At 39.2% G+C, this 14,663-nt stretch overlaps 1 protein-coding gene across 1 annotated transcript in view; it reads right to left on the reverse strand.

The window, feature by feature from the left end:
- Nucleotides 1-234: 234 nt before the first annotated feature.
- LOC113523855 (CMP-N-acetylneuraminate-beta-galactosamide-alpha-2,3-sialyltransferase 1) overlaps nucleotides 235-14,663 on the reverse strand; it is a 45,838-nt gene continuing 31,409 nt past the window's right edge. The window contains exons 3-7 of the mRNA XM_026909915.3: nucleotides 14,387-14,580; nucleotides 6,575-6,757; nucleotides 6,010-6,055; nucleotides 5,784-5,903; nucleotides 235-2,187 (exon numbers count right to left, since the gene is read on the reverse strand). Of these exons, the coding sequence (XP_026765716.1) occupies nucleotides 2,014-2,187; nucleotides 5,784-5,903; nucleotides 6,010-6,055; nucleotides 6,575-6,757; nucleotides 14,387-14,580 (717 nt within the window). The 3' untranslated portion in view covers nucleotides 235-2,013. The remainder of the gene's footprint in view (nucleotides 2,188-5,783; nucleotides 5,904-6,009; nucleotides 6,056-6,574; nucleotides 6,758-14,386; nucleotides 14,581-14,663) is intronic.

Consider the following 14,663-nt stretch of genomic DNA (forward strand, 5'->3'; position numbering starts at 1 on the left):
TACAGGTCACATATTGTTGCTCTGCACAAAATATTGCCCCACCCCCCATCCATCAATGGAAAGGGACATCAAACACTAATTCCTGCACTTTATTATACACTCGGACCCTGTTGATCAGCTTGTAGGTGTTCAGTTACTACAAGACTAAATCTCATTTTCATTCCATGTACAGTGTGTGTTAACCCACTGAGGTGTTTCTAATCCCCTCATATTAACTAAGAAACAATGACACCATTACGGCAGCATCCTTTATTTCATCCTGTGTACAAAGGAGGGAAATTAAAGAGCTTACATTCTCACAGTGCTGCAAACCATACCATTATTTATATCCAATACTTTATCATTTAGTGCATGTAAAAAGTGAGATTTATAAAACACAGTGTCAGTGAAGGCACTTAGGAAGAGAGGAGCCTGAACACTATACTATACCATACTCAAAACATCACTGTCTTTCTCTCAATCTGTCTGTCTCTCTGTCTGTCCTATTCTGATCGCTAGTTTGCAAGCTAGGTTTTTTTTTTTTAACACAGTGACTATATCCTTATCGTAAAAACACACTGATTTCATTGTGCTGGAAAACAGTGCATGGAACAGCCAATCAAACTGCAACCTGCGGGACATGGGCGGAGCCTCTGAGGCTGAGATTAATTAACACCAGAAGCCTGTGATGAGCAGAAAATGTGTTTTGTGGTTTCTACTTCAGTTGTGTTATGATTTGTGACTTGCTCTTACCCATAATCCTTTGCACATGGAAACAAGGTTCTGGACGGACAGACAGATGGAGAGAGAGAAAGGGAGACTGTACATTTCATGTCCAGAAGTTCAGAGAAGCAGCAACTAACTAAAGATTTAAAAAACCTGAAATCCAGAGAACCAGGAAGTGACTTAAAATGAATAAAACCAAATTCAGGATAATGAGGTAACTAACGATTAATGAAACAAAGGCCCAGAGAACCAGGAAATGACTAAAATTAATAAAACTGAAATTCAGAGAAGTGGTAATCATTATTTGATTCATCTTGAGGCTTTAAGATGCTGCTTTAGCCTGGTTAGGGTCATGGTTGATCCGGAGCCTATCCCTGGAATACTGGGGATGAAGCAGCATGTGGGACAACAGGCCATCAAACTGAAATTACCAGGACTGCTGAAATCTGAGAACCAGGTAGTAACTATGAATGAATAAGTGTGAGAAGCAAGAAGTGACTAACAAGTGATAAAACATATGTCCAGACATCCAGGAAGTAACTAAAACTTCATAAACCTTTCAAAAATGTCAAATGAGAACCAGGAATTCCAGAAAACCATGAGGTTACTAAAAATTGATTAAAAGTCTTTGGCAATCTGTCACTCTGAAGTTTGCTGTTTACAGGCTGTGTTCCATCAGGGTCGGGTTCACCCAAGTCTAGAGAACCAGAAATAACTAAAAATGAAGAAACCTGAAATTTGAGAACCAAGAGGAGGCTAAAAATGAATAAAGCTGAATGGAATTCCAGAAAACCAGGAGGACAAATTAAATTCAGATCTCTCCCTGACAGTCTGAAGTTTTCCATATAAAGGCTCAGCACGTTCTGATTCACACAAGTCCAGACAACCAGGACGTAATTAAACATAAATAAAACTGAAACTCAGACAACTGGAGATATAACTAACGGTAGATAAAACAGAGGACGAGAGAACTAAGGAGTTCTGAGAATCAGGAATTGATATATTAAAGCACTCGGAGAACCTGGAAGTGAGTGAGACAAAAATGAAAAGGATGTACCATGAAGTAAGTGTCATTTAAGAAGATTATTTGTTAGTGCCCAGGAGTTTGTGAGTTCGAATCTCAGTGCTGCTAGAGAGTCAGTGCAGGAGCGCTGGGCAAAACCCTTCACCCGTGTTTGCTCAGCTCTGAGCTCAGACCACTTCCTGTTTCACTCGAAGGTCACTTTGGATAAACAGTGTGCTGAATGGAGCTCATTATCGAGGTCATTTCTTGTGCATCTGTAACTACTCCTCTCCGCTGGACGAAGACTAGATGCCTTTAAACATTCTGATTTTGCCTTTCTGCGCGAGTAGCTGTGTGACATTGTACTCGTAGTCTGCGTTATGGACGCCCGTCTCCTTGAATGCGCTGCTCATCAAGTTCTCCTCCCAGTAGTGGTGCCAGTTCCCATTCTGATCAGCACCAAAGCCGAAAACATTCACCTGAAGAAAAAAACATGACACAAGCTGAAAACATGTCAGATACGCAGAAGGAAGAGAGCTGATGAATCCGAATCGTTATTCATCTGCACAGAGTACAAAATAACACCGACTGCTAAAAACAACTCAAAGCTAACATGACTGTCTTTATGTTTTTTTTTTCTGTTTTCATTTAAAAATGAATGTGTTAATCGTGGGTGAAGAAATGAAGACCAAAGAAGAAGTTAAAAAAGAACACACAAACAAGAAAACAACAAAACTAAAAATTATGAAATAAATAGAAAAAAAAAAATTACAAAACAAATGAATAAAGCAGAAAAGCAAAGACAACAATAATAGATGTTAAAAACAGAGGACAATAAAAAAAGGAAGAGTAAATAAGCAAAGCACACCAAAAATGAACAAAAACAGAAAGATAGAACAGACATAAAAAACTGAGGAAATTTTCATATAAAAATAAAGAAATAAAAAAACAACATCTGAACAAAGTTAAAAGGCAAACATCAGGAGAAAAAGAGACAATTAAAAATAAACAAACAACAAAACAAACAAATAAAAAACAAAGAAAGAAAAAGAAACAAATTAGCTTGTTTTGAATATAATGCCATGTAAATCAAATCTCAGCTCTACATAAAGTGCTGTTTGTTCAGGAGGAAAAACAACTTCTGACCCTGAACACGGTGCTGTGATCGGCTCTGATTAGCTTCTGGCCTCCAGGGGGCGACACTGTACCTTTAACACCAGACTCCACACAGGAACACTTGAAGGACCACAGAAAATATCAGTCTCACTGGATAAAGGGATGGACATGTGATCTATCTATCTATCTATCTATCTATCTGACTATCTGTGTGTGTCTGTCAGTCTGCCTTCCCATCTGTCATTCTCTTTCCATCTGTCTGCCTCTCTCTCTGTCTCTCTTTCCCTCCATCTCTGTCTGTCTCTCTCTCTCTCTCTCTCTCTCTATCTATCTATCTAGGCAGATGTGGAAGCAGTTTTTCAGTCTAAATGGTTCACATTAGCAGTACAAGTGCAGCTCTTCACCTGGAACTAAAAGCATCCAATCTGTGTCTGTGTGTGTGTGTGTGTGTGTCTGTGTGTGTTAGATGATAGGGAGTGTGTCTAATGGGTGTGTTGTGCTTACAGAGCTGCTCTTACCCCCTGATATTATTTAAAATGATGGACAGCCCACACACACACACACACACACACACACACACACACGTACACATACACATACACACGCGTAAGGTCAAACATAATCATACACTTTCACAAGGTGAACACATGCTGACAGCATCCTCTCTCTCTTACATCCTTACATCTGCACAGACTCTCTCTCTCTCTCTCTCTCTCTCTCTCACACACACACACACACACACACACACACACACACACACACACACACACAAAGCCCTGTACAATATAAAGCTCTGTACAATACTTCCTGCTCCATTAGCCCTTCTCTACAGTGCACACTAATGAGCTGAGGTGAAGAGTATTTGGGATCAGGCCCGGGATCCTGGCGGGGAATTTCTCTCTCTCACTAACTGACACCAGCTATCCAAAACAGCTGCTTGAAACTATTCTAGAGCGAGAGAACCATAAAACAGCCAATTGCTCATGTGGACAACATGGCAGATTAATCCCACAGTGCAGTGTGGGCTGTGTATCAATAAGAAATATGTCCATGATGACATTTTTCTCTTTATATGCAGTGTTGTGCTGATTCTATAAGCAGTGTTGTGTCATCTGTACATGTAGTGATGTATTAACTGTATATCCAGTGATGTGTCATTTTTATATGTAGTGTTATATTGTCTGTATATGCAGTATTGTATCATCTAGAGTCGGGTCCAAGTACTTGGACAGTGACACAATTTTCATAATTTTGCCTCTGAAGTAATCAAGATGTGATTGAAGTGTAGACTTTCAAATTTCAAGGGGTTTAACAAAAACATTGCATTAACTGTTTAGGAATTACAGTCATCCCTCCATTTTCACAGGCTCAAAAGTCATTGGACAAACTAACAATCTTGTTAACAAACACTTTGTCAGGTCTTTACTGCAGCCGCCTTCAGTTATTGCTTGTTTGTGGATCTTTCTGCCTTCAGTTTTGTCTTCAGTAAGTGAAAAGCAGCTCTACTGGGATGAGGTCAGGTGACTGATTCGGCCATTTAAGAACATTCCATTTCCAAGTCATTGGGGTGGCTTTCACGGTATATTTTGGATCATTATCCTTCTGTACTGTGAAGCGCTGTCCTATCAGTTTTGCAGCATTTGACTGAATCTGAGCAGAAAGTAGCTCTATACAGTTCAGAATTCATCCTGCTACTTCGATCAACAGTCACATTATCAATAAACCCCAGTGACCCAGTTCCATTGGCAGCCATACATGCCCATGCCATAACACTGCCTCCACATGTTTGACGGATGATGTGGTATGCTTTGGATCATGAGCCCTTCCTTTCCTTCTCCATACTTTTCTCTTCCCATCATTCTGGTACAAGTTAATCTTGCATCAGAACTGCTCAGGCCTTTTTTTAGAGTTTTTTTTTTTTAAAGTCTAATCTGGCCTTTGTGTTCTTGAGTGTTACCAGTGGTTTTCATCTTGAGGTAAACCCTCTGTATTTACGTTCAAGAAGGTGTCTCTTGATTGTAGACTTTGACAATGATAGGCCTACCTCCTCCAGAGTGTTCTTGATTGGCTAGATGTTGTGAAGGGGTTTTTCTTCAACAAGGAAAGAATTCTGTGATCATCCATTTTAGTTGTTTTCCGTGGTCTTCCAGGCCTTTTGGTGTTGCTGAGCTCGCCAGTGCATTCCTTCTTTTGAAAAATGTGCCAAATTGTTGATTTGGCCACTCCTAAAGTTTCTGCTATCTCTCTGATAGATCTGTTTTGTTTTTTCAGCCTAATGATGGCCTCCTTCACTTGTATCAACACCTCTTTGGACCACATACTGAGAGTTTCCACGAACAGCTACCAAATACAAATTCAACACTTGGAATCAACTCCAGACCTTTTATCTCCTTAATTTGTCATGAAATAAAGAGGAAACAGGCCACTGTTTCAACTGTTTATCAGTCAAGTGTCCATTTATTTTTGTGCCTGTGAAAATGGAGGGACTGTGTAAAAATGGCTGTAATTCCCAAACAGTTAATGCAATATTTTTGTTAAACCCCTTGAATTAAGGTTGAAACTCTACACTTCAATCACATCTGAATTGCTTCATTTCAAATCCGCTGTGCTGGTGTACAGAGGCAAAAAATTGTGTCACTGTCCAAAATACTTATGGACCTGACTGTGCATATGCAGCATTGTGTTGTCTGCATGTGCAGTGATGTCTTGTCTCGTTTAATCGAACCCCCAACCCTGGAGGAGCAAGTCATACATGCTAACCACTAAGCCCCCCCATGGAAAAAACAAATAAAAAACAATCAAAGATTACATAAAAAAAATGAAAAATAAAATAAAAAGGAATACAAAATAAGTGTAGGCAAAAATACAAAAGATACAAAAAAGCATAACAAAAAACAATTGAAGGCAAGAAAAAAAAGTAAGAAAATAAATGTATTCTTTAGAAGTTAGGGGGCAGTACCTGATCACAGATGTGCAGAGCGAGGATGAGGGAGAGGAAGCCGGTTGATGGATATCGGCCGTGATTCTCCAACCATACCTCATACACATACTTCATAAATGAGGGGTTATACACCAACACCTGAGACACACACACACACACAGAGCAATGTGAGACATGGAAACTGAGAGTGAGAGGGAAAAGTAGAAAAATGAGAATGTCGGTGAAAAAATGAAAATCAGCTCACATTATATCTGTTAGCGGTGATCCGTGGCCTGACCGGCATGTAGGTGCTGAGAGACAGACAAAAAAACGGAGAGACAGAGCAGAAGGCGAGAGAGAGAGAGAGAGAGAGAGACAGAAATACAGAGACAGAGAGACAGAGACAGAAAGAGAGATAGAGAGAGAGAGACAGAAATACAGAGACAGAGAGAGAGTGACAAAGAGAGCATGAGAGAGAGAGAGAGAGAGAGAGAAAGAGAGAGAGAGAGAGAGAGAGACAGGTGATAAATAATGATCCATCAGTTTCGATTGGCTTTAATCCAATCAAATATTGGTGAAATTAATTAGCATTACACCACAGCACTACTGAATTCTGGATTCTGATTGGTTAGAAGGTGTTGATTAATAATATTTAATATGTTATTGTTTCTATAGAAATGGCTCATTCACAGCGACTTGTGCGGCGGACGCTCCACATAAACGGATTAAAATATGGATTAAAATGTGTAATTGTTGATCTGGTGAAGTCTTCGGTAAGCAGATGTTTATTTAACATGTATGGTAAGTCAGACTTGTGCAGTCGTACTCACAAGTTGATGTGTCCGGAGGTCAGGGCGCTGGTGAGCCACTCCAGGTCAAGGATTTTAAACGGGATGAGCAGCAGGCTGGTGCTGGAGTTCTGCAGGTCGATGGCACTTTCGGGGTACATCACATGGTGTGTGGTCCTGTAACCCACATCATGCTCAAAACCCTGCGTCGGAGCCTGGTTTATCCTGTACACACACACACACACACACACACACACAGACTTGTAGTACTACAGGGTACTGTCATTGACTTGTGTACTATTTGACTTTGGCACTGTAGCTGAAGCTGAAGTTAAAGCTACGCTGAACTAACTATGTTTGCTAACTCACTAACAGAGTAAAGTATCATCATTCCATCTGTACAGATGTAGGAGTCGAAGTTGTAAAGTTAAGTTGTAAATCTTTCTATCCGCAGTTTCATCAGACGTAAGACGACTGAAGAATCAGGAGACCGAGCTCCAGGGTATAATGAAAGAAATGGTTTATTGTATGTATGCGGAAAGACAACCTGGGTGTTCTATAGTCTAAACAAACATTGGACACGGCCGGCTTTTATACTGATGTGCACGTGCAAAGTAAGTGCAAAATAATGAAAACACTGTTGCTAGAAAACTAGAAAATATACACACTGCAGAAAAGCTAGCTAGCGACTGATGCTAATGATTCACCTAGCGAGGATGTGGATGTTATCTTTTATTAAAACACAGTGATGCTGGGAACAAGACTCGTAATCACACTAAGCATTGATTACAAACCAAACTTTTAATCTCAAGAAGACTCTGGCTAACTAATTTATATTTCTAGCAATAACCTCCACTCATAACAGCTAGCAATAATTGTCTGTGGAATCTTTAGCTTGTCAGCAATAATCTCCTGTGTTAACTCTATCAAGCTAGTGTCCTATAGTAAGTTGTTAGCACTAGCCTTGTGTGTTAATTCTAGATACCATTAACCTCCTATGGTAACTTGCTGGCTAGCTTGTGTGCTAACTGCATAAGGAAGTTAGCCTTTTTCCTTTGATTCAATCACCTTTAACTAACAAGCTTTGTACAAGCCAAAAGAGGAACTTTCCAGGATTAAGCTCATGTGGTACCTCTAGCTAGCTAGCAATAATCTTATGGTAACTAACCTCTTGTGTTAATTTTAGCTAGCTAGCATTAACCTCCTAGGGTAACATGCTTACTAGCATTGACCTCATGTTTAAATGATAAATAAATGATGCTCCAACAAGCAGTTCTGTTAAAGTCCCCTTGAAAGCAGCTTCACAGTAAAAAAAAATATTTTGTTTCAAACATCATCCAAAGGCTAGATTTTTTGGTTTTACTAAATATGCGACTTTATACATATTTATTTAGCACTAACAGCAAATAATAGCATTAAACTCACATGTTAACACTAGCTAGCTAGCAGTAACCTCCTATTGTAACTTGCTAGCACTAACCTTGTGTGTTACTAGCATTGCTTATTAGTGTTAACAGTGTAAGAATTCTTCTTTCCAAGAAATGAATGTTCACCATCATATTGTTCACACTGACTGATGATGGAACTTGGTGTCTTTTAAGAAGGATAAACGTACTCAGCCCGAGGGAAATGGACGAGGACATGCTAAACACAATACTGATTTCTGCTCATTTCTGTTCCTCTGTTGACTATTGTAATTATAATCTCTCTCTCTCTCTCCAAATATATATATATATATATATATATATAAATTCGAGGCATGAGCGGGATGACGGGACGTTGTTTGACTGAAATAAACAGCTGATAGCTGAAACAGCGGGATGTTAATCGTTCAGTCATTATTCTAATCAAACGTGCTGCATGGCGAGTGGAGAGCGCAGCATGGCTGCTTGATTTTAAAAAAAAAAAAGATGAAAATGTTATAAAATTGGATCTCTGTGAGCAAAGTCTTTCATTTTGTAGAGCGTTTATTCACTAATCATCCCTAATAAACAGCTTAATCTTTTATATGGATACAAAAGCGACTAAACAGGAAGTAAGCTTTAATCTACAATAACAAGGCTCCTTTACACAGTTACACACTGCAGTTGTTCACACCAGGATACAGCATGGCTCATAAATACATTGCAACCCACGATTTTAAAACATGGAAATGTCAAATTTCTTCCAGCAAGCACATTTATTTAAAGTGAACTTGGCTCTAAATCATTTGAATGTTTTTTTTTTTTTCTACACTCCACACAGACCAGCGCAGAGACACAGCAAGAAATAACACGGCGGGAGACATTGCCTATTTTTGGCCTGTTTTTTTCAAGATATTGAATTCTTTTGTTATTGTGGAGACAGAAAGCATGGACTACTTTCTTCAGAATTGATCTGTCTGTGAACTTAAAAAAGGTGTCTGTTACTATTACTGTGCTACTACTACTTAAGTATTACTACTTAGGAATTTAACTACTAGTTCATTATAATTATAATGAATATAATGAACTAGTAGTTAAATTCCTAAGTAGTAATACTTAAGTAGTAGTAGCACTACTATTAGTAGTATTTTGATTTAAAATAAACATATTATTAAAAAAAAAAAAGAAACCAGAATGTTTGGGTTTGGGCTCACATGACATTGGTGACCTAATATGTTTTCAATAAAAGTCAATAAAAATAAAAGGCCTGCAGGTCACATGATTTAGCTCTTGGCTTTTCTTGCGTATCTCTGAGCATTAAACGGTCTGACCTTGGACTGAATTTGGTGGGACGCCCACTTCTGGGAAGACTGGCAACTGTCTTGAATGCTCTCCATTTGTAAACAATCCTAGAAGTAGGAAGGGTGTGTTTATTTTTCTCCAGTTTCTGAATGTTGGTTTACACTTTTGGGGAAAAAAAAAATGACTACATATTGAAATTACCTGAGGTTATTTGTTTGTTTATAGAAGTTGGTGAGGATCACACGATTGGTATTTAGGCCCTGATAAATCAAAACATAGAATTGAAGGAGGGTGTACTTTCTTTTTCCCGTGACGGCACATATTTCTATGTGGTATAAAGAGAAATATTTATGATCTGTGTGATTCAGTGTGTGTGATTGTTTCACAGTTCCACCCATGTTAACTATTCGGCTAATGGTAACTCAGTCTAACTCACCTGACTTGTTTGTTCATTTATTAATTTATTTATTCATTCATTCTCTCACATCAGGAAGTTCCTTTTTATATTCAAATTTAATTCTGACAGTAATGCACGCATGTGCCACACCTTTTTCACCTGAAATGCCACATTTCTTAAAGACGTCACCAAGTAGCTTTCTTTCCTTCTACACAAACACACGCATGCACACGTACACATGCACACACAAACTCACATCTGCTAAAGGTATCTCTAGAATCACTATTTGCCTTTTCTTTGCTTTAGAGCCCTCGCCAAGAGCTTACGGTAGATTAATTTCTAATGACACAGCATTAAGATGAAAATGCAGAGCGACTCTTACACTCATTATTCTTTAACGTTAGAGTCACTGCATCCTAATAATCTCGTTAAAGACTACAGAGACAGCTTTGCATTAAGCTTCTTATTCATGAGTTTCAGAAAAAAAAAAAGGATGAAATATGGGATTGTATGATTGGTATAAAAACATATCTGCATTATAATACTTTAATATTCACTGAAGGGTTGCAGGTTTGGTATGTTAAAGGAAAACTCGTCTTTGAGACACATTAAATATGTTTAGAATGAAATATTTGTGATGTGTTTAGTGATTCTGGTGCTAGTCTGCTGGTTGGTGCTGTATGCTATGCTGATGTCACAGTGGGACATTGTTACTGATAGTGCTGTTCAAAAATAATTCCACATTCAGTGTTTCTCAAACGGAAGGCTGCGTCCTAGTAAGGCTGCATATCTCGGCTGCCACGTCATCAAGCGCTGTCGAAGGCCATCTCAATTTGAAGCATCCTTGCAAGGCAGCCTTCGTTTCGTGGCCTTCATTCGTCGGCTTTTGAAGGATGCCTGGATCAGTGTATCCTTTGTGTCCTCAGATCACCCACAATCCTTTGCACACATGACAAAATTCACGAAAAAAAAAAAAAAACACGGCGGGACACGAGTCGCCACTGAGCTCCCCTGAGTTTGTTATGAAATGTAAGACCAAAAAATGTTTTTGGAGATGAAGGCATCCATGTTTTCTTTTGTTTTGTTTTATTGGAAATTAAAATGCTGCCCATGTTATAAAGCGCTCAGAGACCACAGACGGCTGTCCTATGATTCGCATTCGCTGTACTGCATTATATACAGTCAGTTAATATAATTGTCGTTATATACTACAATTACAAACAATCAATAGTACTTATAAAAATATTTATGCTATTACTGTACTGGAAAAATAAAGAACATGTAACAGTGTTACTAGCAATTCACCGTAATACTGCCATAACGTAATACCATTATAATTTTTATAACGTAATACCTTTACATTTTTGTGGCGGTTTTCATACAGTGCAGACGAATTATATTATTTTTAGCTCAAGCTGTTAAGTATTAATATTATATGCTAAGCAGAAGTGTAGCAATAAGTTTTAATACTTTTATGTTTTCTGTAAAGTGAACAGTAGGAGGTGCTCTGTGCGTATGTTCTTTTTCTTTCTTATATACCTTATTGCTTATTGTCGGAGTAAAGTCATGCTGCAGTTCAACTGATGAAATTGAAAATAAAGTGACACAAGTGCAACCTCCTGGTGGCTTCCTCCATTTCTACAAAGTCGAGGATCAGCACAGGTATGACATCTGTCCTCCTCAATAGCGCTTGTTCTCTTTTCAAAGATTTCGCGATGTGACCACGGGGGGGGGGGTAACCTTCATGACGTAGCCATGACGTAGCCATGAGGACTTACTAGGCCCTAAACCATCTCATTCTAGCGTTCAATGCTGAGGAGGAGTCTAGCCTAGAAGCCTCAGAAGGACAGTTCTAGGATGGACGCAGCATCACTTGGAACATCCATATGAGAGCCTTCCGTATGAGAAACACCCAAGTGAAGTCAGGTTTCACTTAAAACAAAACACTCGACTCTTTCATTTTCCAGCAATGTTCAAGATTATATTAATAAGAAATCCAGCATAGACACTGATACAAACGTTGGACTCCCAGAATGCATTGCAGCTATACGATGCTGAGTTATGGCAGAAACTAGGCTCATCTGGTTAGCGATCTACAAGAGGACGAGCGCAATGAAACTGATGGCAGTAGTAGCATGAGTGTACAGATGAGGAGGCGAGAGATCTGGACAGACTAAAGGACTAAGGCGCTGCTGTATCGATCTCTTTGCGTAGAGATGAAGCGAGGGCTAAATCCCACTGCACCATTATCAGCAGGTAGTTGAAGAGCATTGTGGGTAATGTAGGAAACAGTTAACAGAAATGAAAATAGAAAGGTCAACTCAGAATTTACAAAACAAATCTTGGAACAAAAAGGAAAATGAACCAGTTGTTCTGCTTGCTGCTCGGAGTCTCTGTAAATATTGACAATAGGGGAAGTAGCAGCTCATTGGTTAAGATGTTGGACTACAGATTGGAAATCCAGATCTCAGCACTGCCACTGCTGGGCCCTTGAGCAAGGCCCTTAACCCTCAACTGCTCAGCTGTATAAATGAGATAAAATGTAAGTCGCTCCAAATGCTGTGAATGTAAATGACAATACCCATGCTCCTCTAGGTGTGTTGTGTTATCTTCACTACTGCCTTCAGCCAAGAACTCGAGCACTAATGTTCCAGAGAGTCAGCACATACCACTTACCCACTTACTACACAGTTGACAGCTTTCTGATATCGCACTTGACTATTTCTGGTGTCACATGAGTGACCTTACAAGTCCTGTCAGCACTCATGCGCCTGAAGGTGATGTGTACTTACTATGCTCTGTTAAAATTAAACAAAAGGAGATGCAGGATGAAGGCAGGAAGAAAAGAAAAAAAAATCAAAGAGACTCGCCTCTGGCACTTCACTTTGCTAGGACATCATGTTCATGCAAGATCATTAAAGATCATCAAAGATCATCCAATTATGTGCTGAAACTAAACTCGCCTCTGGCGTTTCACTTTCCTGAGTCATCAGAGTTCATGCAAGTAGGTGCTAAAACTAAACTAGGACCTGGTGCCTTTTTTTGAAATGGTGAATTATTTAAAAAAAATGATTAAAGTCAGTGTTATATTATTAAACTATATCACTGGTTCCCAACGCTGGTCCTGGAGAACCCTCTGTCTGCACATTTTAGTGTGTTCCTGTTCTAGCACACACTTCAGGAAGGGCTGAGCAGGAAAACACTAAAACGTGTAGGACCAGTGGGTTCTCCAGGACTAGGGTTGAGAACCTGCGGCCTACATGAAAGGAAATAACTCCATACCTTCACACCTGATACCCGTAACACCTACTAGCATAAAAGAACAAATTCTAAGCAACAAAACTGGGAGAACTTTTACTTTTTACTTCTACTTGATAGCTCTTACATTTTCATTATTTTACTTACTCAACTTTTTAATTCTTTTACTTGAGAGCTTTTACTTTTTACTTATTATTTAAGTTATTAAGGTTGTAAACTATGCCACCTACGGTGTAACAGTACCAGTACCTGTACCACTAATGCAGTAGTACGCGGTTATCGTACCACTGTAAATCTGGTCTTTAGTGAATTTTTTGCAAAACTGAGGCTACAGCAGATGTTTGTTTATTCACTTCCATTTTACTTCTTCTGGCTAAACAACAAATCCGAATGCTCTCTCTCCTCACCAGCCCACTAGTGGCAATGACATGGGACACAAATATGGATCCCAAATAGGATGGAGTATTTTGAAAACTGGCTCAGCTCAGATTAGTGTGGCACTAAATGTGGAACAGCTCAGCTTGGTGTGAACCAAAATAATTCATCAGCTTGGATTGGTTTGTTGTTGGTTCGATGTGGAACTAAAAGTGGATCAGCTCAGCTTGGACTGTCACTAAAAGTAGATCAGATCATTTTGGTGTAGCCAAAGAAGACGATCAGTATTGGCTTGGTGTGGATCTAAAATGGATCAGCTTGGCCTGGTGTGGAACTGAATGTGATCAGCTCGGCTTGGTGTTGCACTTAAAGTAGATCAGCTTGGCTCATTGTGCCACAAAAAGTAGATAATCTCAGCTTGGTGTGGCGCTAAAAGTGCATCAGCCCAGTATTGTTTTTTTCTGTAAAAGTGGACCAGCTCGGCTTTACTGACATTACTGACCTTTCTGTGTCTTTTTGTTAGTCTCTTTTGAATTTATTTCCATTCTTCTTCTTCTTCTTCTTCTTATTATTATTATTATTTTCTGCCATTCTTTTAATGTATGGTGGTTTTTTGACCTTGGTTACAGATTTACGTAAATCCATCCCTGAAAGGCAATTTCACTGCATAATTCAGTGTTTTTTTCCCCTGCTCTGATGCACCAGATTGAGCTTATTAACTTGATCATAATTAGCTGATGAGTAGAATTCTGCACGTTAGGGAACGGAAAAATGCTAAACCAAGCAGTTCAGGATACGCAGTACGAGAGCCATGAAAGAGGTTTAGGGAGAAGCGGTACTGCAAGACGAGAGATAAGGAATTCACATTACATTATTTAGTGAAACAGATTGAAGATCAGAGCACATTATTCTGTAATAGTCTCACAACAACACTGAAAACGCTGAGAAGAACTAAATTGTACACAGCATGCTGATATTTCTGTGCTTATATCCTGTTTATAAATAACAAATTTTTTGTTTTCTTTGTTTATTATCTGATATTCTGATTACCTGATTATTTATTTCTGCCTTGCTCTATTGCACCAGACTGAAATCAATGAGCTTGGGAATGTCTCTTACCGGATGACGAAGTCGCTGGAGTCTATTAGTTTGCCGTAATGGGATGAGAGGAGATTTCCGGAGTTTCCCACCACGGAGCATGAACGGCATCGGGAAGGTCCAGCGTCCATGTAGTGCTGTTCTCCAGGGATAAGCTGAAATAACTTGTCCATCACTGCACTCAGGTTGGATGGGCTGTTCTCAGCCTGAAGCCACTGCGTGCACACACACACACACACACACACAAAGGGAAACATACATAAACATTTCACCAGCCTCTTGCATTGTTTTCTCCTTT

The sequence above is a fragment of the Pangasianodon hypophthalmus genome, chromosome 9, assembly GCF_027358585.1.
Source record: "Pangasianodon hypophthalmus isolate fPanHyp1 chromosome 9, fPanHyp1.pri, whole genome shotgun sequence".
Lineage (NCBI taxonomy): Eukaryota > Metazoa > Chordata > Actinopteri > Siluriformes > Pangasiidae > Pangasianodon > Pangasianodon hypophthalmus.